We start from the raw sequence: 25753 nt of genomic DNA, 5'->3' as shown, positions 1-25753 counted from the left end.
AGATTTCACCGAGTTAGGGTTGGGTCTTGGAGGAGTAACGTTTGCGCTCGCCATTGTCGTCTAGTAAAAATGGCGCCACTGGAGCCCGGTCCTTATTTTATCAGGGGCGAGCTTGGGGCGATAAAATAATCGCCCTCCTTGGATTCGATTTAAGATCGCTGATTGGCTACATTTTATGTCATACATTCATATCTTAAATTAGCAATTGGCTTAACTGCTACGTAGACCCGCCTCCTCGGGGCACTTTCTGTATCGCCCCAGAGCTGACGAGGGCGTTTGACAGGCAGAGGAAAGGTTGCGAATATGATTTTCTATCATATCTTACACATATTACTGTGTGCATTCCATATTTCAAACACACAAATATTGACATACTGATGTTTTTATTATTATTATTATTATTTTTATTTATTTTATTTTTTTAAATAATTTTATTTAAGGGGGCGGCGCCCTAGCGCCCTCTATCGGCCAGCCGCCACTGGTGAAACGTCCCAATTTATCACTCATTACTACTGAAATTACTACATAACTCACTACTGGTTTACTACACATCTCAATAGCAATCAAGTAGTAAAACCAGTAGGTTTTGTGTAGATCTTGTGTAGTAGTGAGTAGTAATTCAGTAGTACTTTTTCATGAGGGTTATTACATCTACCCCTGAGTCCAGGTTGACACACATTAACATACTATAACTTGTGAACATAACTGTACATCAGAAAGAAAATAAATGCATGTTTTGAAGTAGCCTAGGCAGTTTACATGGACAATTCGGTCTCTCTTTGGGCAGTTGCATTCCTTACATAGTATCCACACTGTTGACAAGGAGGGAGGAAGAAGAAGAACAGGGGAGGGAGAGAGGAGTCAACTTCTGCGAGGGGAGGAAACAGACGAATACTCTAGAATCAGTGTGCAAGATGCATCCTCTTAAGGCAAACCTCGACAAACTGTCAGGGGAGTGAAGCCTTGAACAGCACATCGAATATGCAACTCTTTTGCATTCACTTCTACGCATGAAGTTAATCAGAAGACTCGTAGAAGAACAGTAAGACGATAAAACAATACTAACATAATTTTGGGAACGGTAACTCACTTTTTTTAAGGCGTCATCATCTGTGACCCTGAACTTAAAGCGGACTAGTCCATAAATAATAGTAATTGAACAACAGCTAAATAGCTATTTTTGAGTTCATTTTAATTCTGGGAGGATTATCTCGTCAAGTAAAAACCCATTATTTTCTTACCCTGTGGTGACCAATGACTATGAAGGCGGTGACAGTGCCACGTTTAAGATTGCGTCTGTGATGGGCTGAGCAAGCGAAACTGAAATAATTAAGCTGTTTTTCTACATTGTAACGGTTTTAGAGTTAGGTCAGAAGTTTATGAAGTGGTGTTGGCCACTATTCGTTATATTAGCATTTTTACCCCATAGGCCTACAAGTTAATGATTTGTTTACGATATAGTTATTTTACCCGGTTCAGGGTGCAATGTTATTCCAACGTCCATGACTTCACTCCAACGTCCCACTCCTCCTTCCCAGAATGCTGGACTGACTGCTGAGGAATGGCATCGGCGATATTCGAGGGGACGTCTCTGGTCAACATGTTTGTCAAGGATTGCTGGGTGAACGGGATCCGGAGACTGATCATAAGTCAGCGAGGAGAGGAAGAAGAATTCTACGAGATCAGAACAGAGTGGTCAGACAGAAACGTTTTGTATTTGCACAGGAGTTATTCAGATTTGGGGAGATTGTTCAAAAGACTGGTTGAATCATTCCCTGAGGACAGAAGAGCTCTCTCCAAGTCTCCGCTTATAGAAGGTTGGTATAGTGTACCCCCATGCCACTGGAAATTGGGTTTAATCAATTAAGTAATTGATTAATGATATGGTCATTTGAAGACACAATAGCCACAACACAATGGCAGCGTTTACACAGGCAGCCCAATTCTGATGTTTATTCCACTAATTGGTCTTTTGACCAGTCACATAAGATATTTTCACATCAGATATTTTTCAGAGCTGATCTGATTTGTCAAAATACCAATTAGTAAAAAACAGATCAGCCAATGTTTTGAAGTATTGGGAACTTTGTCATCAATTATTGTATTCATATGGGCATTTTTGACAGGTGGGAATTATGTGGGCACATTTGATATAGATATATCCGTTGATACAGTGGCTGTATTATTTACAGTGGCTAAATAATGTCTAATTGTTGTTTTCATGACCCAGGTAGACACTGCCTGTTTAAAAATGGATAGGGTCCACTTTGGAGTGACACATAATACCAGAGCTATCAAATAGCTGCTCTTTGGTCTACATGATTCCCCGATACTGCTTTAGGTTCTCTGGGAACCCACTAACATGATTGACTGGAACTTAAGTCAAGAGCAATAGGACTGATTTAACTGGCCATCACTAGGCTATCCTTATCACTTATCAGCAGCACCTTTATGGTTGTTTGGTTTTCAGAGCTGGAGGTTATGGGTTAGGTTTATAATAGCACAGACTAACTGCCAAAAGAAAAATCATATTGGAAAAGGTTCCATGTGTGGATTTGTCTGTGAACGTTTTGGACAAAATTAGGAGGCGGCCTATCCATTGCATATTGGCTTTAATAATGTTGCGATAACGCTGAAAGACTCAGTCACTCCCCCTATTGAGTGTTTGTGGACCATTTCAATAATACATTAAATGTTATCAAATGTTTAGGTTGTGATTAGGCTAATCTACTGTATGTCCTGCGTGATTGAATTCTTGACCAGCTTGTTCTGCAGTAAAAGTAGATCCTATCCCGTAGTAATGGGTAAAGATAAACAGAACTCTCAGACAGTTGGAAAGTATTGTGACACATGAAAGCCAAACACATGGCTCTGGGTTGTGTACCTCTTGCTGCCCTGTCTGTCACTATGGTGCCCTGACATTGCCCAGAATGGGTGCTGTCTGGCAGGATGCCCAGTGCATGCCACGTCTATGCCCAGCTAGCGCATAATGTTCAGAGAACCATATGTTTCTTAGAGCTTGGTGAGAGCGTGGTTTTCCTATGGTTATTTTGCATACAACCTTCCCACAATGTTCTGGGAATGGTGCAGGATACCCAGCTAGCCCATAACGTTCTGAGAACCATATGTTTCTACGGTGAGAATTTCAGTACTTCAGCATAACGTTTCCTGCAGGTTTCCTCATGGTTATATTTCAAGTAATGTTCTCAAATTGTTCCGAGAATGTTAAGAAATAACGTAATTCTGTGGGAATTTCAGTACTACAGCATAACATTTTCTGCAGGTGTAATCTTAATGAGTGCTTGTTTCCTTTGAAATGGGTTCTGTTTGAATAGACTAAAATGAACAGCTTCGTATGAGTAAAAGACAAACATTGCAGGCTAGCTCCATCCTGGTGGCGCAGTGGGCTAATTCCATTGATAGAGAACAGGAGATCATATGTTTGAATCTCACTGATGCCATGCCACAATAAAACATTTATGTGTTTGCATGATTAAAGCCTAAGCAAATTAATTACTATCTGTGCTTGGAGTTGAAAACAGTTATCCCAAACTAAGCTAGCAGTGTTATTAAAAGTCTTATTGAAACATTCAGTGAAAGGAACCTCCCTGCTATACCTAGAAATGTACATTCCCAGAACAGGCAAAAAAATAAACATGTTCTCAGAACGTTTAAAAAACGTTCAGTTTTACCGGTCAGGAAACGTATGGCTTCGTTCCCAGAACCAATGGGAAACCAAAATCGTACGTTCCCACAACTTCCAAGGAACCAAATGTGCTAGCTGGGTTATCACCCTGCACAGCCTCTCTGGTACTTCTATTTTGTCTGTGCCCGCTCAGCCTAAGTGTGTTTTGTAAACTGTCCCCCCACGCCAGCCTTTTTGTGGCGACTGGAAGGCTCTGCTTCCTTCCCATACACCGAAATACCTGTCACTGCTGATGATTGGCTCTCCTCCTGTCTCGGCCATGTGTGATGCATGATGGGAGAAGAGAGAAACATGGGGCAAAAAAAAGACTCATTTTGCACTTCTTCTTTTCCGGTGGCTCTCATCTTGTTGGTTGCGACTGGGAGACGAATGGAGGTGTTACTCCAGTGGTGGTGCCGGTAGAGTTTAATCATGTCAGTGATGGATAGCTGGCCACAGATTAATCCCATTCCATTCCCCCATGCCCTTCCTTTAATTTCCACCTCGGCTCGATATTTAATTTAGATCTGTCTTCTAATTGGCACTCAGATGAAAAGTGGATCTAGCTCTAGCTGTCCTTTCTTCCCTATGCAGCGTTCTTCATTCGCACTGTTTCTGGCCCTACTCTTGTTTCTGTGCTGTACCTAGGCAACAAGAAAGGCGTGCAGAACTTCCAGGGTTGATGTCATTGTGGTGAGAGGGTGATACACAGGCCTGGCTGAAGGAGTGGGCCTTCTATATTTAGGCTAGCCCCTACTGTGGCCTGCTTAGGGCTTCATCATCAGTCACCTGACATGTGACCCTGGAGTGGGCATCACAGACAGGACGTGATGTGCTCGTTCTGCTGGTATGAGAGCCAGTCATGAGGGCACCGCCCAAACATCCAGACATAACTGACTCAGACTGGTGACGGAGAGGACAGCCCAGAACTGTGTTTAAAGGCTTAACCTAAGTCTTATTATGGAATTTGGTGCTCTGTATCTAATGATCAAACAGCAACACCTTATGGAACATACTCATCTAACTGGGGAGATAGTGGTTAGATAATGTTGCAGTACATGACACTACTACATTTTACTCATTTAGCAGACGCTCTTATCCAGAGCGACTTACAGTTAGTGAGTGCATTCATTATTTTATTTATTTTTCATACTGGCCCCCCGTGGGAATCAAACCCACAACCCTGGCATTGCAAATGCCATGCTCTACCAACTGAGCTACATCCCTGCCGGCCATTCCCTCCCCTACCCTGGACGACGCTGGGCCAATTGTGCGCCGCCCCATGGGTCTCCCGGTCGCGGCCGGCTACGACAGAGCCTGGATTCGAACCAGGATCTCTAGTGGCCTTAGACCACTGCGCCACTCGGAAGGCCTACTAAATGCTGACATGGGCCGGTCTGATGTGCTGTAGGATGTTATTGTGAAATAGCTGTTGATAATGTCTGATAAATGTTGAAATATGTATAAGGATGATGTGGAGGCTCATGCTTCCTGTCATGTTGCCCGTCCTCCTGCCATGGTTGATATGCAAATGACAGCACAAACAGGTATCACATTGAGTACTTAATTGTGTAACTACACTTTTTAATTACGTTTTTAGCCTGTTTAATTACAATCCATTACCATAAATGGTTTTAGCTACACTAAAAAAAGTGAGAAAGTAAAAATATGTTCGCTACTATGTGCAGGAAAACATTGATTTATGTTGATAAAGATACCAGCAGTATCTGTGCAGTGTTCCTCAGCCAACTAAATGTAGGCTATGAACTAATGTTGGCCTATGCAGGCAAATTCTTTGATGTGCATATGGGAACAGTTTGAATACTGGTAGAGAGGACAATTATTAGACCAATTTGTCCCCATACTTATAGTGTTACACAGGGAGAACAGAACACACACAAGTTTAGTGTTTCCCTCCTCAACGAGATTCCAGGAAGTGGAGACAGGAAATGAACTCTTCCACAGGAAGTGAGGAAATGCACTCAGGGAGCCTGGTAGGAACAAACATAGCTGGTTTTAGTTTAAAAATATTTGATGTCTTATTTTCAGACTACCACTATTTCTATACATTTAGTTTCAACTTCAAAATATAAGTAATTGAGAGAGGAATATGTTTAGTGGTTGTGTTCCATTTTAAATCTACAAATGTATTTTGTCATTCCACGCCAGTGCTCATGTTGCTCATATTTCCATATCAAAAGAGAAATCCTGTGGACAGGTTTCAAACATCTGTTTACACGGAAAACAGCGAGGCGGTTTAGAGTTTTGTGTCTGAGGACAGTTATCTTCATGTTTGTTGCATTTGAGCAACCACCATGTGTAGCATATATGTGTTGCTTTTTCCTTGAGGCTATGCTCCCAGGGTTATTAGGCATGTCTTTCAAATGAGACATCCAATAAAGAAGAGAAGACCATATAATATTCAAAATGCCACACTGTAACTCTACCATGACGTAGCCAGGAATACTAATCATAAGTCTAAGCTTATGATAAAACAATACAATAAACCTCTTATTCCCAGACAAACAAGCACTTTTATTGGTCATTATATATATATTGTGATGTCACGAGAGGCTACACAGCTTTCAGCGGGATTGCTCAAGTAGTGCAAGGAGACCAGGTTCAATCAAAACAAGGATTTTATTAAAGGTCTTGGGAAACTAACGAAAGTATAACACAATTCTGTTCTCTTGTGGCTCTTTAAGGGTTAACAGTTCAGGGATGTCTCTTCCACATCCAAAATCATAACTCTCCCTCGCTCAAATAACTTTTCCCCAGTCTTACTGTACTCCACGTTGCAGCTAGTGGCCAACCCAGCAAAACGTCCTTCCAAATGTCCCACACGTATTTCCACAGGTGCATATATCCAAAGGTGAGTATTTCCCAAAGGTAAGTATCTCCAAATCCTTATATTCCTCATGGAAGTGGACGTGCAGCACTCTTGTCCTCCAGCCGAGCCCAGCTTGGAGACTGTGTCTCTTCCCTTCCCAAACCTTCAGCTCATCAGCTCCTGATTGGTTTCAGCTGCGTGGGAAGATTGGCCATAGAGGGTTGGAGTTCCCGACCATACCAGCAGATGGAGCCATAGCTGTCTGGGTTTGCAGCCATCTCAGGGGGATGTAACGTCCCTCCAGGACACAGCCTCTCGTGACATCACACATCCCCCCTCCTCGGGACCGACGTCCTCGTCGGGGTAAAGGCAGCGAAGAAGGCATCACGCCGGGAGAGGGCGTCCGCATTGCCGTGGTGCTTGCCAGCCTGCTCTCTCTTCAACTCCTCCACCTCTAGGACCAGGGACTCAGCCTCCTGTTGTCTCTCCTTGAGTTCCTTACTGAACGCATCAGCCTTGGTTTTAGCAGAGTTTAGCTTCTGTTGAGCAGCTTTCAGTTCCTTCTCTCTCTCTGCCTCCGCATTCTTCATCTTGTTCTCCAACACCTTGTACTTCTCCTCTGCCTTCTTCTGGACCTCCTTACTACTGCGCAGGGTCTCCTCACACTCCTCGATGGTCCTGCGCAGCCTCTCCAGCTCCTCCTGTTGCTTAGGGAAGGAGCTCTGTTGGAGTTTAGCCTGGAGGATATCTAACTCTTCTGTCTTCATGTCTAACTGTTGCTTTAACAAACGATACCTCTCAGCGGTCCCCTTCAGACCAGACAGTTCTTTGTCCAGATTCTGTAGCTCTGTCTCTGTGTCGGTCTGGGCACCTGCCATCCCTATCAGAGCCCGGGCGGGAGTGAGCAACTCGGAGGATTGCACCGGAGCCTTCCCAGGATGAGTCTTGCCTCTCCGTTTCCGAGGTACTCGGGTTATCCTCTCCTGAGACTCTCTCCAGAGTGGGTAAAAGGCTGGGCAGTCTCGTCCAATTAGGACAGGGACGGGGAGGGAATCAACCACCCCCGCCGTCGTGTGTATGGTTCCCCGGGTGCTGGTCATTGTAAGTTCAGTAATGGGGTATTCTCTGGTGTCCCCATGGACACAGGAAACTGGGAGGACTTTCCCGGGGTCAGACACGTTGGGCCCACCAAATCCCTTACGCACCAGGGTGGCCCGGCTACCAGAATCCAGTAAGGCCTCCACATCATGGTGATTCACAGTTACCGGGCAGGTGGGGGTCGATCTGGGCCGCCATCTACGACTCCCAAGAGCGAGGCAAAAACGGTGTGTGGGTGCTGAGCTGGAGGACTCCGCAGTGGGCATAGGTTCATCGGCTGGTTTCCCACACTGCCAGGAGATATGTCCCATCTCCCCACACCGGTAACACTGTCGAGTTTCCCCCTCCTGGTGTACTCTTCTTGGACCCGCCTGGTTTCTGGCTCCCCCTGGAGCCGGGATAAGTCCTGACGTGGCTGGGTTCGAGACCTTGGGGTCCTTTGGACGGGTTCTTCCCATTTGTGGTGGGGCCGCCCTCCTGGGGTCTTTTCGGGAAGCATTCAGCATCTCCGCTGTGGCCTGGTACTTTTCCACAGCTTCCACGGTCAGATCAGCCGTGGTCAAGGCCTGTTGACTGATGAACCGTTTTGCCTCATAAGGCAGGGGGCGTAGGTAACGATCCACCACAACGGCCTCCACCACCGCCGCTGCTGTATTCCTCTGCGGATCCAGCCATTTCCTTGCGATTCGGACAAGTTCATGCATCTGCGCCCGAGGAGGTTGGTCTGGTTGGAAGGTCCAGCTGTGAAAGCGCTGGGCCATACCAAACTTTGTGAGTCCATATCTGCTGAGGATCTCAGACTTCAGGGCATCATAGTCAGTAACCTGGTCAGGGCCCAGGTCCCGGACAGCATTCAGTGATTCCCCGGTTAGAAAGGGGGCTAACAGACCAACCCACTGTTGCTTGGGCCAGGCTTCCCTAGTGGCCGTGGCCTCAAATGCATGCAGGTATGCCTCAATGTCATCGGTAGCTCCCATCTTAGATATAAAGTCACTTGCCTTTATTGGGCGGGTATTTTGGACAACCCTCTGTCTCTGCAACTGCAATTCCTCTGCCTTCAGAAGGTTGGCTTTCTTTTGCTCCTCCAAGAGAGCCACGTTTGCTTGCATCTGGGCGTGCTGGCCAGCAACAAGGGCTTTCAATATGTCCTCCATTTCAGTCGGCGGGGAGACTACGGCCAACTTGGAAAACTGGGTGATCAAACCTTCGGTATCCTCCTCTGACATGCACTATTAACGCTTGAGCGTGCCTGTATTCTCCACCATCTGTGATGTCACGAGAGGCTACACAGCTTTCAGCGGGATTGCTCAAGTAGTGCAAGGAGACCAGGTTCAATCAAAACAAGGATTTTATTAAAGGTCTTGGGAAACTAACGAAAGTATAACACAATTCTGTTCTCTTGTGGCTCTTTAAGGGTTAACAGTTCAGGGATGTCTCTTCCACATCCAAAATCATAACTCTCCCTCGCTCAAATAACTTTTCCCCAGTCTTACTGTACTCCACGTTGCAGCTAGTGGCCAACCCAGCAAAACGTCCTTCCAAATGTCCCACACGTATTTCCACAGGTGCATATATCCAAAGGTGAGTATTTCCCAAAGGTAAGTATCTCCAAATCCTTATATTCCTCATGGAAGTGGACGTGCAGCACTCTTGTCCTCCAGCGAGCCCAGCTTGGAGACTGTGTCTCTTCCCTTCCCAAACCTTCAGCTCATCAGCTCCTGATTGGTTTCAGCTGCGTGGGAAGATTGGCCATAGAGGGTTGGAGTTCCCGACCATACCAGCAGATGGAGCCATAGCTGTCTGGGTTTGCAGCCATCTCAGGGGGATGTAACGTCCCTCCAGGACACAGCCTCTCGTGACATCACAATATTTTTATAGAATCTTGCTGGTTTGGACAAACAGAGCTGTTTATCTCTTAAACAGAAGAATATGATCCTGGAACCCTGTGAGGGACAGCCCTGGGTGGGGGATTCTATGGGTGCTTCTCAAATGGCATCATATTCCCTATACAGTGCACTACTTTTTTACCAAAAGCGATGATTTAATCAGTCATCAACCCCTGGGGCATGATGTCATCACTGTGGGCCATTAGAAATGAATGAGATTGTTACATCAGCAGAGCGCTGCCTCACATCCTCTTACGCAGCCCTCTATCTATCCAAAGGGAGCAGCTCTGTGGCTGCATTGTGCGTACTAGTCACATCACCTCAGTAAGACCTCATCAATAGTCTGGAGGATCGTCATCATCAACCTCACTATCGTAGTCATTATGACTATGAATGGCCATACATGATATTTTGGGATTGTGATGCGTGTGATAGAAGTCAGGCGCAGGAGAGTAATACGCATCCAAAGAGTTTATTCCGTCGATAAACAGTTGCGCAAGCATGCAACAACAAAAGTCAGGCACAGGGAAAATTACTACCCTGGCAACAACAAGGTAAGGGTAGCTCAACCGAGCTACACACAGCTCACTACAAACAATCACCCACACAGACAAGGAAGCAGAGGGAACACTTATACAATGACTAATTGGGGATAAGGACCAGGTGTGTGTGATTAATTAGACAAGACAAGTGGAGTGATGATAAATGGATCGGCAGCAGCTAGTAAGCCGTTGACGAAGAACGCCGAAACCTGCAGGAGGCAGGCAGCCTCGGCGGAAGTCGTGACAGTACCCCCCCCCCCTTGACGCGCGGATCCAGCAGCGCGCCGACCCTGGTCTCAGGGACGGCCAGGAGGACGCGGAGCAGGGCGAGCCGGATGGCGACGGTGGAAATCCCATAACATGGAGGGATTGAGGATATCCCTCACCAGGACCCAGCACCGTTCCTCTGGACCGTACCCCTCCCACTCCACGAGGTACTGAAGGCCCCCCACCCGACCCCCGAATCCAGGATGGAATGGACCGAGTACGCCGGGGCCCCCTCGATGTCCAGAGGAGGTGGAGGGACCTCCCGCACCTCAGACTCCTGGAGCGGACCAGCTACCACCGGCCTGAGGAGAGACACATGAAACGAGGGGTTAATACGGTAATCAGGGGGAAGTAATAACCTATATGTGACCTCGTTGACTCTCCTCAGGACTTTATACGGCCCCACAAACCGCGGGCTCAGCTTCCAGCAGGGCAGGCGGAGGGGAAGATTCCGGGTCGACAGCCAGACCCAATCCCCCGGTACAAAGATGGGGGCCTCACTGCGGTGGCGGTCAGCGTTGGCCTTCTGACGACGCACCAGTCATCCACCGCAGGAGCCTCGGTCTGGTTCTGGTGCCACGGTGCCAGAACCGGTTGGTAACCTAGAACACACTGGAAAGGCATTAGGTTAGTGGAGGAGTGGCGGAGAGAGTTCTGGGCATATTCTGCCCATGGCAAGAACACCGACCACTCCCCCGGCTGGTCCTGGCAGTAGGACCGCAGGAAACCTACCCACGTCCTGATTTACCCGTTCCACCTGCCCATTACTCTCAGGGTGGAACCCAGAGGTCAGGATGACGAGACCCCCAGACGTTCCATGAACACCTTCCAGACCTTGGACGTGAACTGGGGACCTCGGTCAGACACTATATCCTCTGGTACCCCGTAGTGCCGGAAGATGTGAGTAAACAGGGCCTCCGCAGTCTGCAGGGCCGTGGAGAGACCGGGCAGAGGAAGGAGGCGGCAGGACTTGGAGAAGCGGTCCACAACGACCCTTGGGAGAGGGGAAGATCAGTTAGAAAATCAATGCTAAGGTGAGACCATGGTCGTTGTGGAATTGGTAATGGTTGTAGCTTCCCCGCTGGGAGGTGCCTAGGTGCCTTACTCTGGGCACACACCGAGCAGGAGGAGACGTACACCCTCACGTCCTTAGCCAAGGTAGGCCACCAGTACTTTCCGCTCAGGCAGCGCACTGTACGGCCGATACCTGGGTGATCAGAGGAGGGTGACGTGTGTGACCAGTAGATCAGACAATCACGGGTAAGAGCAGGCACTGGACACTGAGGTGGAGAGGGATCCGTGCGCAATGCCTGCTCTATATCCGCGTCCATCGCACATACTACCGGCGCCACAATGCAGGAGGCCGGCAATATGGGAGTGTTGTCTCTAGGCCTCTCCTCTGTGTCATACAGCCGGGACAGCGCGTCTGCCTTCACGTTCTTCGTACCCGGGATGTATGATAGAGTGAAATCAAACCAGGTGAAGAATAGGGCCCACCTGGCCTGGCGAGGATTCAGCCTCCTCGCTGCCCCCAGATGTACTCCAGGTTACGGTGGTCCGTCCAGACGAGGAAAGGGTGTTTTGCCCCCTTGAGCCAATGCCTCCACACTGTCAAGGCTTGAACAACAGCCAACAGCTCCCGATCATCAACGCCGTAGTTCTGCTCGGCCGGGCTGAGCTTCTTCGAAAAGAACGCACAGGGGCGGAGCTTGGGTGGCGTACCCGAGCGTTGAGACAGGACAGCTCCTATCCCAACCTCGGACGCATCCACCTCCACTACGAATGGTAGTGATGAATCGGGGTGGGCCAGTACTGGGGCTGAGGTGAACAGACCCGCAGTTTGCTGAAGGCCAGGTCAGCCTCAGCAGACCAGCGGAGCCGGGATGGCCCACCCTTCAACAGGGAGGTAATGGGAGCTGCGACCTTGCCAAAGCCCCGGATAAACCTCAGATAATAGTTGGCAAAGCCAAGGAAGCGCTGCACCTCCTTAACCGTGGTTGGAGTCGGCCAATTACGCACGGCTGAAATGCGATCTCCCTCCATCTCCACACCTGAGGTGGAAATGCGATATCCAAGGAGACGGACTGCTGGAAAAACATACACTTCTCTGCCTTAGCATAAAGATAATTTTCCAACAGTCGGGCCAGCACCTTGCGAACCAGGGACACATGCTCGGCGCGCGTAGCGGAATACACCAGGATGTCATCGATGTACACCACTACACTGCGACCAAGCATGTCCCGAAACACCTCATTCACAAAGGACTGGAAAACTGAGGGAGCATTCATCAAACCATAGGGCATCACCAGGTATGCATAATGCCCCGTGGTTGTGCTGAATGCTGTCTTCCACTCATCTCCCTCTCGGATACGCACCAGGTTGTACGCACTCCTGAGATCTAATTTGGTGAAGAAGTGCGCCCGTGCATTGATTCAATCACTGAAGGAATGAGGAGGTGAGGATAACTAAATCTTATCGTCTCCCTGTTCAGTGGTCGATAATCAATGCATGGGCGCAGACCTCCGTCCTTCTTCTTCACAAAGAAGAAACTCAAGGAGGCGGGTGAAGTGGAGGGACGTAAATACCCCTGGCGCAGGGACTCGGTGACATATGTTTCCATAGCCACCGTTTCAGCCTGTGACAGGGGGTATATATGAGTCCTGGGAGGTACAGTATCTAACCAGAGGTTTATCGCGCAAACCCCCGCCCGATGAGGTGGTAATTTAGTAGCCTGCATTTTTGAGAACGCTTGCGCCAGATTGAGGTATTCAGGGGGAATGCGCATGGTGGAGGTACTGTCTGGACTTTCCACCGTGGTTGCACCAACGGAAACATCTAGACACCTACCCTGACACTCTCGCGTCCACCCCGTGAGAACCCTCTGTGGCCATGAGAAGGTGGGGTAGTGGAGTGCTAGCCAAGAGATACCTAATACCACAGGGAAAGCAGGAGACTCAATAATGGAAAAAGTAACCTGCTCACAATGAGTCTCCTGGGTAATCATGGTGACTGGTGCAGTAACTTCCTTAACCAACCCGGACCCTAATCGTTGACGATCAAGTGCTCTGATGGGGCGTGGAATGGATAGGGGAATCAATGGAATGCCTATACGGTGTGCGAATGCCCTGTCCATAATGTTCCCAGCTGCGCCTGAATCGACTAGCGCCTTACACTGGGGAACATCCATGTGCTCAGGAAAGGAGACAAGTATTTTACAGTGCGCAGCAGAGGGCTCTGAACAAATGTGGGTGTTCGATACCTGGGATGATGCGTGAGTTCCCTGCCTGCCGCCTCCAGGCCCAAAAGAACGTTGACTACGACGTGTGGTGGATTGTCCTTTCGTGCCACCAGAGTGGCACTGTCGCTGTCCTCCTCCACTCTCTCGGCCGGCGGCTCCACCCAGCTCCATCGGCTCGAGGTCCGAGTCTTCCGGGGTGGAAACGGGCAGACCCCTACCAGGACGTCCTCTGGCTGCCAGCAGGTTGTCTAACCGAATGGCCATGTCCACCAGTTTATCGAAGGACAACATGGTGTCCCGGCAGGCTAGCTCCCGTCGGACGTGCTCCCACAGATGGCACCGGAAATGGTCGATCAGGGCCTGCTCGTTCCACCCGGATCCCGCTGCCAGCGTCCGGAACTCTAATGCGAAGTCCTGCGCGGTCCTCGTCCCCTGCCTCAGGTGGACCAGTCGCTCACCCGTAGCGAACTCCCTGTAGTCCTCCAATGCAGCTCCTCCTTCGTTCTACACCGCGTTGGCCCACTCCAGGGCTTTCCCACAGAGGCAGGAAACAAGGACGGACACCTTCTCCCGCTCCGATGGTGCCGGCCTGATGCTGGCGAAGTAAAGTAAAGTAAATCCCTGGCACAGCGCAGCTGTCTCCTCAAACGCCCGTGGTCGGGATATCTGGATCCCTCCTGGTGCTGGGGTGTAGGTGGCTGGATCCGGTTGGCCAGCTGGTCTCGACAGATCGGGTCTGCTCCTCTCCAGGCGTTGGACTACCTGAAGAACCCGATCCATCGCTTCCCCCAAGCTTGCCAGCATTGTAGAGTGCTCCTGGACCCGTGCCACGACTCCAGGCATGCACTCTTCTCCCGCTGACTCCATATCGAGTGGGTGATTCTGTGATGCGTGTGATAGGAGTCAGGCGCAGGATAGTAATACGCATCCAAAGAGTTTATTCTGTCGATAAACAGTTGCGCAAGCATGCGACAACAAAACTCAGGCACATGGAAAATTACTACCCTGGCAACAACAAGGTAAGGGTAGCTCAACCGAGCTACACACAGCTCACTACAAACAATCACTCACACAGACAAGGAAGCAGAGGGAACACTTATACAATGACTAATTGGGGATAAGGACCAGGTGTGTGTGATTAATTAGACAAGACAAGTGGAGTGATGATAAATGGATCGGCAGCAGCTAGTAAGCCGGTGACAACGAACGCTGAAACCTGCCCGAACAAGGAGGGGAGGCAGCCTCGGCGGAAGTTGTGACAGGGATTAGTTGGAACTGGAAGGCAGAACTAGTGACCAATGCGTCATAGTCACTAGTTTTCACTCTGCATCATTGGATTGTAAAGGCTTAAGTACACATTCACTCACACATCCCCTTGTTTATTATAGGTCCAAACCAACTAAGCAGGCTATTTTCCACTCTTTTTTTTGGACATTGTGTTCAGATGTATCCCTGGTACATCTCATACTTTACCAATATTAAAGTCCTTATTGCCAGTGCTTATTCCCCAAGGGAAACTTTCCACCCAGCTTTTTAATCTAATCTAAAACGTCTCTTATACCTTACATTGTTAATCCATGTATCATGCTGCTAATGTAGATAGGTGTACTGTACATCTATACTGCACTTTCCCTATATTCTGCTGATGCCACTTTCAGATTCTGTACTGCCTATTACCTAGCATTTTGTGAGCCATGTTGGCATTCTTGCTGGTTACCCTATATGTGACTCACCACCTGGATTTGGTCTTATGTAGCAACATTTTAAATGCTGTTTTTTTACATTGGATAAAAGTAGAGACTCAGAGCTACAAAATGGCATATCATATGCTGCACTTTTGAGGAACAAAACTTGTAAACTCACTTTTAAGAAACAGTATGAAAAATTTATGCACTCACTAACTGTAAGTCGCTCTGGATAAGAGCGTCTGCTAAATGACTAAAATGTAACGTAAAATGTAAGAAAATGGCATTTGAATGTTTTGGTATCTAGTGAATAACTCTTCTTTGTCTACACCCATTCAGCATCGTTCACACCCTCTTAAGCTTTATCCCCACCCATCTCGTTTTGCTCTAGGAGTGTTCAGAGCGCACACTTGACGCTCTGGCCGATGATTCGTTAACCTCTGGATAACATAAAAACAGCCTAACCAGCTCTGCTGGCAACAATTTACTTACGCTTTTATGCCGACGTTTACTGACACCAGCCATATTCAACGGGTGTTGTACACTTTAGCTTAAGACATGTAGCTACCTAGCTAGGTAAATAATGAACCTAGCTAGGTAAACAATGTGTAAGATCACACACGTCACGTAACGTTAGCTAACGAGCCAGCCAGCTAACATTAGCTAGTTAAACAACAATGAACATAGTGCCAAATCATGTCGTTACTACCCTGCATGAATCTGCTGGGAGCTAACCAACCAGGTTCAATGTTAGCTAGCTAACATTAGGCTCTAACTAGCAAAGCAAACGGTTCTGGGATACGAATAATAACGTCATACAAGTAACGCTAGCTAGGGAGCCAGCCGGCTAACGTTAGCTAGCTAACAGTACACTTTAGCTTGAAATTAATCCACTTTCTGTCAAAATTAGAAACGTGTAATATCTGAAAATGTAACTAGCTAGTCTGTCTTACCTGTATACATCATCATGCATGTGATGGACGCGTCTCCCTTGGATGCCATGCCACGGTTGCCCTAAGTTTGAAGATGTAATCCGGAGACAGGTGTTTTCGCCATCTCTTTAGCGATCATATTCCACTGATTTCAAAACTCGATCCTCCAGAAAGTGGAGAGCAACACTTATGCAGCTCCTCTACACAATACATTTGTTTAAAAAGTTGCGTTCGACAGGATTACCAACACAGACTGCCTTCTAAATGGCAGACCAATCCGAACTCCTCTCTCGGCATGTCCAGTCCACTCATTATCTCAGCCAATCATGGCTAGTGGGAAGGTTGCTGTCTTTTTCTGGGGCTTAACCAACAAGGCTCGTAATTCAACAATTGTATTCGTATTTACAAATGGCATACACGTTTGTTATTAAGGCACATGAAAGTTCAAATGTTCCAGAATGCATTTGTGCCAAAAAACACATAAAAAAAGAATAAAAAAATACTTAAAATGGCTCTCCTGTGAATTCGTGACTTGCGACATATGCCTAGTTTCCTGACACTTGCAGTTGCGTGCTCTTAAAACTATGTCCACTTAACTTAAAGAAGTCTGTTTGTGTTTTTCTGTACTTGCCGTGCCCAGAACAAATATCACAGGAGCATTGTGATAAAGGTTATTGCATTTAACTGATTGCCACCTTTTCAATTACATTTCTTTGGCAACCTTTTACATGAGTAAAGTTGAATTGGGACCTCCTCCCATTTAGCCTTTGTTGTGTGTCCTGGCCTGTGGATAGATAAGATGCTAGTTGACACAAAGGTCGAAGTAGCTGCCCTTTTGTTATGGTGGATGCACAGATAGGATTTACCTCATGTTCTCTCAGTAGGGGAGTTATTTTGGTCTGAAAGCTCAGACTCTCGAAATGATAGCGTGTGGTTTGTCTTGGGAATCAAGTCGATTTAAATGTGTACCTTGTTTGTTAACCATGTTTGTTACCTGAGAATTTACTTGAGACCAAAGCTTTTCAGTTTTGTGAAATTACTTTTAAAAGAAAAGTGTAATAACCATGTAATAACCATTGACTCTGCATTATGTTTGTGTCATTTTGTGTTTAGGTCTGGTTAAGATTAAAGAGGCCAATGACATTGAGCTGAAACTAAATGAGGTGGAGAGGCTACTGAAGAATGTCATCAACATGCCATGGAAGGTGGGTCACTACTAGTCTAGTACTGTCCCCTGTACACATATTGGATTTGATTAACATGTGTGCACACCTATTCACTTATACACCTTCAAACATACCACATTTGACTCAGATGAATTATAATGCATTTCGTATGGTTCTCATAAATATAACCCATGCTCATACTGTCTGTACTGTCTGTCTCCACAGTATTCTAGGTCAGAGGTGGTGTTGACATTCTTTGAGCGATCACCGCTGGACCAAGTGCTAAAGAATGACAACGTCCACAAGATCCAGCCATGCTTCCAGAGTCCATACAAGATATCAGGTATTGATTCATGGTGAAACACAGGGGAAACACTGTGCTTTCTTCCCAGTATTAACTAAGTAACGTCCCTTTAACCACCCAAACAACCAATGCAATTCAACAACAACAGCATGCCCCACTTGACATCCTAACCAGGAAACCTCTGAGTAACAGTTAAGATAGGATAAGATAAGCTGGAATTGTATTGTCTGTTTTCACAGAAATGTGCCTTGCGTTTATAAAGAATTCCTTACAGACAAAACATGGGGTAGACTGTTCGTGTCCTAAACTGTAGAATATGTTCTGTGCCTTTCAGAGATCATGCGTTCAAATGGCTTCTGTCTGGCCAACACTGAGACCATTGTGTTTGACGAGAGTCTGCCACAGGACAAAGAGAGACCCTCATCCACTGACTCTGCTGCTGACTCTGCAGAACACCTGTAAGTAGCACATTACTTTATGACTTATTTTACCTGTTAGATTGACCTTGCCAGTCAATATCAATTTCATTGTATATTGAGACAGAAATGGGCATTTCTTCAACCTCATAGCAGAGGTAAAATTGTGTGTGTAGGAGTTATTGTTATATTTCTTCTACAGTGTTGACTTTGGACTGTAACTCCCTGCATCACAAAACGAGAGAAGCATGTCAGTATGCGTGTTAACCCTCTTCTATTGTCTTCTTCAACCTCAGTCATTCTGTTTTTCTCCTGAATTTAAGCCTATTTTATTATACAAGCAGGATATATCCTGTTACTTTTCGTACAGTACACATTCTCTTTACTACACACACACCTACAGGGACCTTTTAGGATCACAAGTGGCTGTGTGTGCCTTTTTGAGTATGTGAGTACCATGCATTCCTTGAATGCAAAGCAGTTCCAGGGTCCCCTTGCTCAGGAAGTGTCTCAGTGCACCTCTTCCTTCCCTGGGTGGGGTGAGGAGGAAAGCTAGGGAGGGGCCTTTATTCACAGTCTCCACAACCAAATACTTTTCACCATATTTTACAATGCTGAAATGTCATATTGCACAAGTGCATGATCATATCATACAACACAATCATACTTATAGTTAGAATTCATCACAGCAGTGGGATGGTGAAGCTATTGTAAATAAAGGAATGTAGGCAGGATTGGAAGATAAGTTCAGGATGTTGTATAGTGCTTTGCTGTTTGGATTCAGTATATTGAACAGATGTTTTAGTAAATGTAGTGTCTTAGTATGGGTTGACCACTTGGTCCATTCCTACTGGGCACAGATGTCAATTCAACATCTATTCCACATTGATTTAACGTAATTTAATTAAAAGGATGTGGATGCAACTATGATTCAACCAGTGTGTGCCCAGTGAGTAGAGGGATACCCATGTCTGGTGTTTTCCTCTCTCAGGTATGAGGATGGCAGGGAATTCCTGACGGTGGAACCAGACATCAGTGACGATGACTCAGATGCCTACGTCACCAACCTGTCTTACTACCATCTGGTCCCCTTTGAGACGGACATCCTGGAATGAGGAGCCAAAATGGCTGACGGTTAGCATCACTGCCTACTCAGATGCTGTCAGAAAGGAACCCATGTCATGTGACCTAGCTGTGGAAAGCTCTGTCCAGCATGTTGGCCACAAATGTTTCAGTAGCTGCGTAACTGCACCGATAAACTTTGCTACTGCTGCTTATAGGCCAATGTTCGTCATAGCAGCTTTGTCTCTGTTGAATCGGAGAGCAGATCCTGGGGTTCAACGGCTATATGGACGGACAGACAGACAGACTGTAGTATTACTCACAAAAATATTGTATAGAGAGATATTTCATATCACTGGCTTACATTGTAAATTGTCTGTGAGATCACCAGTGTGCCTCATCCTGTATCCTCAAGTTGATGTCTCAAGATGGGGGTTATAAGGAAATAAGGAGATTGCCCATTTCTTGCTTACCAAACTGCTTCCTGTGTCCTCTCTCCTCTAAAATGGTGCATTAGGGTTCTCTGTGTGATTCTGCTGTGTCATTGAGCTTGGTGTACTTCATAGAACTGTGTTCAGTATCGGCCTTAATCTGCAGTGTTGTCATTACAACCAGTATTATGAAAGATTGTTGTTTTATGTGGAGTGATAGCTTGACTTTTCTAATTGGGATTGAATGGGAAATTAACTTTTTTGGTTCAATGCAACTTTTCCTCACCAGACCTATTGTTAGGACGACAGGTTAGGGATGTTATTGTGTTCAAAACATAGATCATGCGACAAATCAGGACACTACATCACTGTATGAATGACAGTTCCTGATTGGTTTGAGTAGCTAAAATTAACAGTTGAATAATCTTCATCTGGGGATTGTTATCATGTGCATAGTGTATGCAAGCAGTGTTTTGCTGGTTCAAGCAAGGCCATGTCAGACCCTGTATTAAGCTGCATAGGCTACTGTAATTCCACAGTCCAACAGCTGACTATAGTCTCTGTATGGGAGTCTGCAGCCTAGCCCACCACTGGAGGAACACATCTTCTCTGTTTCTATAGAAAACAAATGACAATGTTGTGTGGAAAACCACTATAAGGAAATGTAGGCCAACACTCGATTTTCCTCTCCCTGTTGTTCTGCAATTAAACATCAGTTTAACCACAGCAACAACATGATTTCCCCAATATCACTAAATAAGACATAATTTGACACCAAACGTGGGAATGGAACGTTTGAAAATATGGCATGCCCCGACATTGTTTCTTTCCATATTTCAAGTCAAATGAAAGATTAAAAAACGAGATCATTGACTCAGCATTTGTTTCCATTGAAGGTTTTCCAGCTGGCTGCACATTCAGCAGTCCTGTAGATGTAGTGGTGACTTGTTTAGTTGCTCACAAGTGTCCCTGTCTCCCTGCATAAGTGAATCTAGCTTTTCTCTGTATGTGTGAAGCTGCAGCAGCGTTGAGCCCTCTGGCTACTGGGTAGCTAGCTAGCTAGCTGTCTGTCTTCCTCTGCTCTGCATTGTTCTGTAGCCACAGGGATTTGCCCTCCCCTGAATCCACAGGCGCTGAACATTCTGAAACTTGGCACATGGGGCCTTTAACCGACCCTAAACTCCCCTCCCCTAGTTAGCAACACAGTCATGCCCATTGCTCAGCCCGTGAGAAAACCCAGGTCTTTCTCAACATGTGAAACTATCCCACTCTTTTTCTCTCCCTGCTTTCTTCTCTATTTTCTCCAAGGCAGAGAGCCTAAAGAGGAGGAAGAGCGCATTATATAAATGTTCTTTTTTGGCACTGGAGGTGGTTCTGGTGACTGGCTGCATTGGAGAAATGGCCCCACATCCTTCTTAATGCTACCAGGGAGAGAAGGAAAATCCCACCACTAGCAACTCTATGCTGAAATAAAGGACTGGACTATTTAAAAGGAAAACGATAAATTCTGTATGGAACAGTTGTTTGTATTTATTTCTGTTCAGAGTCAGTGTAGACAGTAGACATTGGTTCGTGAAGGACCTTGTGCACTGTGCATGCATCCATCCACCAGTCATGGCTAAACGGTACTCAACCAATCCCGTGTGGCCTCAGGAGTACCCAACCGAACTCCAGTACTCTGGTCTCTCTGCCACACTCTTGGAACACACCAGTATGTCAAGTTCAACAATGTCAGACATAGGTGTGATCATTTGGAAGATAATGCTTTTTGTTTTGTTTTGTTACAATGATATTCTAATTTAATATAATGTTAAAGAGGTTATTTATTTTTCTAGTCCAAATGTTTGACAGACTGGCTCTCATATTGCTAAGCTAACCATGACCCGCCTTGTAACCTTGTTCATATGGTTACGGCCAGTGTGAGACAGATCTTGAAACATATTGTATCTGCTCAGTATTATTAATGATATTAATCTAGAGTCTAAATCCTGTCTAAGCCAGTGGAGGTTCTAAACTAACATATGGAATTGTTATAAAATGGTCATACCAAGGATTATTTAGCTATTTGATTTTGAATTTTAAGACCCCTTCAGGTATAAAAAAATTATATTGGATGAAACATTGAATTTGGCATTACTGCTATTAACCAATAGAAACGCATTGAATAACAGATTCACTACATGGAACAACAGATAGTAAAACAAATGTTCTTAAGGAAGTTTATTCTAAAGTGTCTGTAGTATATCTGAGAGATATAAGAAAGATCAGGAAACTATTTTTATTTGTTTTTACATGTATTTATCCCCTTATTTTAGGCACTAAACTATCTCCATATACAGTCAGGTCCATAAGTATTTGGACAGTGACACAATTTGCATCATTTTGGCTCTGTACGCCACCACAATGGATTTGAAAGGAAACAATAAAGATGTGCAATCAAGTGTAGACTTTAATCTTTAATTTAAGGGTTTTGTCAAAATTATTATATGGACCGTGTAGGAATTACAACCATTTTTATACATAGCCCCCCCAATTTTAGGGGCTCAAAGTAATTGGACAAACTAACATTATCATAAATAAAATTGTGAGTTTTAATACTTGGTTGCAAATCCTTTGCAGTCAATGACTGCCTGAAGTCTGGAACCCATAGACATCACCAGATGCTGGGTTTCTTCCCTGGTGATGCTCTGCCAGGCCTTTACTGCAGCTGTCTTCAGTTCCTACTTGTTCTTGGGGCGTTTTGCCTTCAGTTTTGCCTTCAGCAAGTGACATGCATGCTCAATTCAATTCAGGTCAGGTGATTGACTTGGCCATTGCAAAACATTCCACTTCTATTGGGTTGCTTTCGCAGTATGCTTCGGGTCATTGTCCATCTGCACTGTGAAGCGTTGTTCAATGAGTTTTTAAGCATTTGGCTGAATCTGAGCAGACAATATAGCCCTAAACACTTCAGAATTCATCCTGCTGCTTTTGTCTTCAGTCACATCATCAATAAATACAAGGGAACCAGTTCCATTGGCAGCCATACATGCCCATGCCATAACACTACCTCCACCATGCTTCACAGATGAGGTGGTATGCTTCGGATCATGAGCAGTTCCTTCCCTTCTCCATACTCTTCTCTTCCCATCATTCTGGTACAAGTTGATCTTTGTCTCATCTGTCCATAGGATGTTGTTCCAGAACTGTACAGGCTTTTTTAGATGTTTTTTTTAAACTCTAATCTGGACTTCCTGTTTTTGAGGCTTACCAATGGTTTACATCTTGTGGTAAACACTCTGTATTTACTCTGGTGAAGTCTTCTCTTGATTGTTGACTTTGACACAGATACGCCTACCTCCTGGAGGGTGTTCTTGATCTGGCCAACTGTTGTGAAGGGGTTTTTCTTCACCAGGGAAATTATTTTTAAGAATGTACCAAATAGTTGATTTGGCCACACCTAATGTTTTTGCTATCTCTCTGATGGGTTTGTTTAGATTTTTCTATCTAATGATGGCTTGCTTCACTGGCAGTGACAGCTCTTTGGACTTCATATCTAGGGTTAACAGCAACAGATTCCAAATGCAAATGCCACACATAAAATCAACTCTACACCTTTTATCTGCTTACTTGTAAATTAACTAGTGAGGGAATAACACACCTGCCCATGGAACAGCTGCGCAGCCAATTGTCCAATTACTTTTGGTCCCTTAAAAAGGGGGGGACCACATATAAAAAGTGCTGTAATTCCTACACTGTTCACCTGATTTGGATGTAAATACCCTCAAATTAAGTCTGCTTTCAGCTCATATTCATTATTGAATTCCAACTCCAATATGCTGTGGTAGACAGCTAAAATAATATGTATGGACCTGACTGTATACTTCCATTCATTTTTAAACTGGTACCGGGACCTTCAGTCTTGTGAGGCTTGTGGGCGTCCTAGAGCAAAACGGAGAACATCGTCATGTTTGTGAGAGTCTCAGCTTTCCACAGAAGGGTCACATTAGCGTGTAGCCCAAACTGTTCCAGACGCTACAGACAGAAGTTGGCAGAAGAGGCTGTACCGACTTCAGACGAGTCTTGTGAGGCTTGTGGGAGAGGTAGAGCAAAACGGAGAACACCGTCGTGTTCGTAAGAGTTTCATCTTTCAATAGTCTGTAGGCCAAACGGTTCAGATGCTACAGATATTTTTGTGAGGAGACCGATTTTCGGGATGTCTCATGGTCTGACAAACACTGCAATAGCTCCGCCACCTTTTACCACAGATGCGGATAGGCGATATCGACGGATGCAGTGGATTGAGATGCAGCCCATGCAAAAAAACATATCTCTAGCTTAAACAGACAGATTTTGATGGGGGATTATTTTATTATGTTAATTGAATTTCCGCTGGGGTGAGGACATTGTAAGCCAAGGGTTAATGCTTATTTAGAATCATTCATTCTGCCTATGATTGGCAGGCTATGTAACAATTCTATTAAATATGTTTTGTAATAAAAAATAACCTTGACTGTTACTGTTTCATAATTGATTATTGTGGAAATATCTGAGAGTTATACCTCAATGGAAGATGAAAATCAACAGGGACTGCAACTCAAGGCGTATAGCTTCAGGATGTGTGAAACACGGCCATCTTGTGGTAGGTATCAGCATTATACACACATAATCAGAATCTAATTCTTTAACACCATAGGATGGAGACACATCTATGGATGCAAGGACTGATAGTCCATGGATGTACATTGTTTGTCTACAAAGACTCCTATGACAACGAAACATAAATAATGGAGTAATAAAACCTTATATTTTAGGTTATAGGATAAAACCATAGAGAATGATAGAGGTCTCTAGTGGCCAAAAGGCCGTATTAGCATGGGCAGTGCCTTTGAGGGCTTCCACCATTTTAATGTAAACTGGCTGGGACTCCCAACTTCATTGGCTGATCCGTCCTGGTGACCCTGTTGGAGTCATGTGCAACCGAGTCATCAGGAAGGATCAGCCAATCGTGAAGAAGAAAATGGACTACTTCAAAATGGAGATAGCCTCAATGGCGCTGCCCATGCTGTCACAGATGCTATAATAGCACAGATACAAAGATGAGTCCTCTATCTATCTCTATGGGTAAAACAGTTATACATTTTACATTTACATTTTAGTCATTTAGCAGACGCTCTTATCCAGAGCGACTTACAGTTAGTGATTACATATTTTTTTTATACTGGCCCCCCGTGGGTTATAAACTCTCAGGGGCCGATTCTGATTTTGGAAATGTATGCCATTCCTATGTACGCCTTTCCTACACACTTCTCAGTTGTTGGTATGCTGACTTACCTCATGCAGGTGCGTAAGAGGGCTTTGCAGGCATGGTTTCATTGCATGCACTGAATACATTTAATTCAATGCTGGAAACCCTCCCACTTGCTGGCCAACAGATGTTCTTGTAGATTTTTCATTCAATAGGGTTTTCAGTACATTTATCTTAAGCCAACCCTTTATATAAGGTGTACCTTTAAACCTTTAATTTCAATTTTGTCAACCAACTTGGGTTCAGAATATAGGTCCAATGAAAGAAAGCCATTAAATATATGCATATGTGTCTCAGTTTCAGCACCAACTGGTAGATAAAAAAATACTCTGATCTTGTAGATTATATAGGCACATTTTAAGGTTAGGAAAGTATGTATGAATCATTTAAAAAAAACTGTTTCAGAGTGCCTTTATGCACAAAATATATTGCTGAATCAAACATAAAGTGGTTTGATTCATCCTGAAAGTTGTCATATCAAGTTCAATACATAAAATATTGTAAGGTGGAATACAAAAGTGTACAAAAAGGGTTGAACAACAGTCCTATAAATCTACTCTAATCCTCTCTAATCATGGAACTGTGTGACAATGGTCCAGTCCTCGTGAACCAGGTTTAACCTGCTATGTATGGTCTGAGTTCCATAGTGATTCAAATAGACTACATGTCCCAAATTATTCCACAATTTTAGCCTAATATGATCCACTAATGCTAGCGACCCTCAGGAACAATTTAACGGATGTGACAGAGGAAAGAAAGGTAAACAGAATGGAATGGAATTATGCAAAATGTAATCTACAAATTTAAGAAAACAAACACTAAAGTGACAGATATAAATGTATGTGGGTATTACCGATGGTGGCTCCCGATAGTGGCTAATATTTAACATGATACAAATAGTAAAATAAAAAGGAGAAAAGCCTG

General features: G+C 45.2%; 1 protein-coding gene across 1 annotated transcript; it reads left to right on the top strand.

The window, feature by feature from the left end:
* The first annotated feature begins 586 nt into the window (after positions 1-586).
* On the top strand, positions 587-20420 carry LOC121569926 (PX domain-containing protein 1). Its single transcript, XM_041881269.2, has 6 exons — positions 587-1042; positions 1539-1817; positions 17277-17368; positions 17555-17672; positions 17968-18091; positions 19041-20420. The coding sequence occupies exons 2-6, from the start codon at positions 1562-1564 to the stop codon at positions 19162-19164; spliced, it is 714 nt and encodes a 237-aa protein (XP_041737203.1). The 5' UTR covers positions 587-1042; positions 1539-1561; the 3' UTR covers positions 19165-20420.
* Positions 20421-25753: the final 5333 nt, after the last annotated feature.

The sequence above is a fragment of the Coregonus clupeaformis genome, chromosome 7, assembly GCF_020615455.1.
Source record: "Coregonus clupeaformis isolate EN_2021a chromosome 7, ASM2061545v1, whole genome shotgun sequence".
NCBI lineage: Eukaryota > Metazoa > Chordata > Actinopteri > Salmoniformes > Salmonidae > Coregonus > Coregonus clupeaformis.
The sequence above is the reverse complement of the archived record's forward strand: the minus strand, read 5'-3'. Positions and strand labels throughout refer to the sequence as shown.

Excerpts from the sequence above, each read along its gene's own strand:
- LOC121569926 (XM_041881269.2), top strand. The coding sequence starts at position 1,562 with ATGGCATCGGCGATATTCGAGGGGACGTCTCTGGTCAACATGTTTGTC. Across the intron at positions 17,369-17,554 it reads TCATCAACATGCCATGGAAG|TATTCTAGGTCAGAGGTGGT; the intron begins GTGGGTCACTAC and ends CTGTCTCCACAG. Across the intron at positions 18,092-19,040 it reads GCTGACTCTGCAGAACACCT|GTATGAGGATGGCAGGGAAT; the intron begins GTAAGTAGCACA and ends TTCCTCTCTCAG.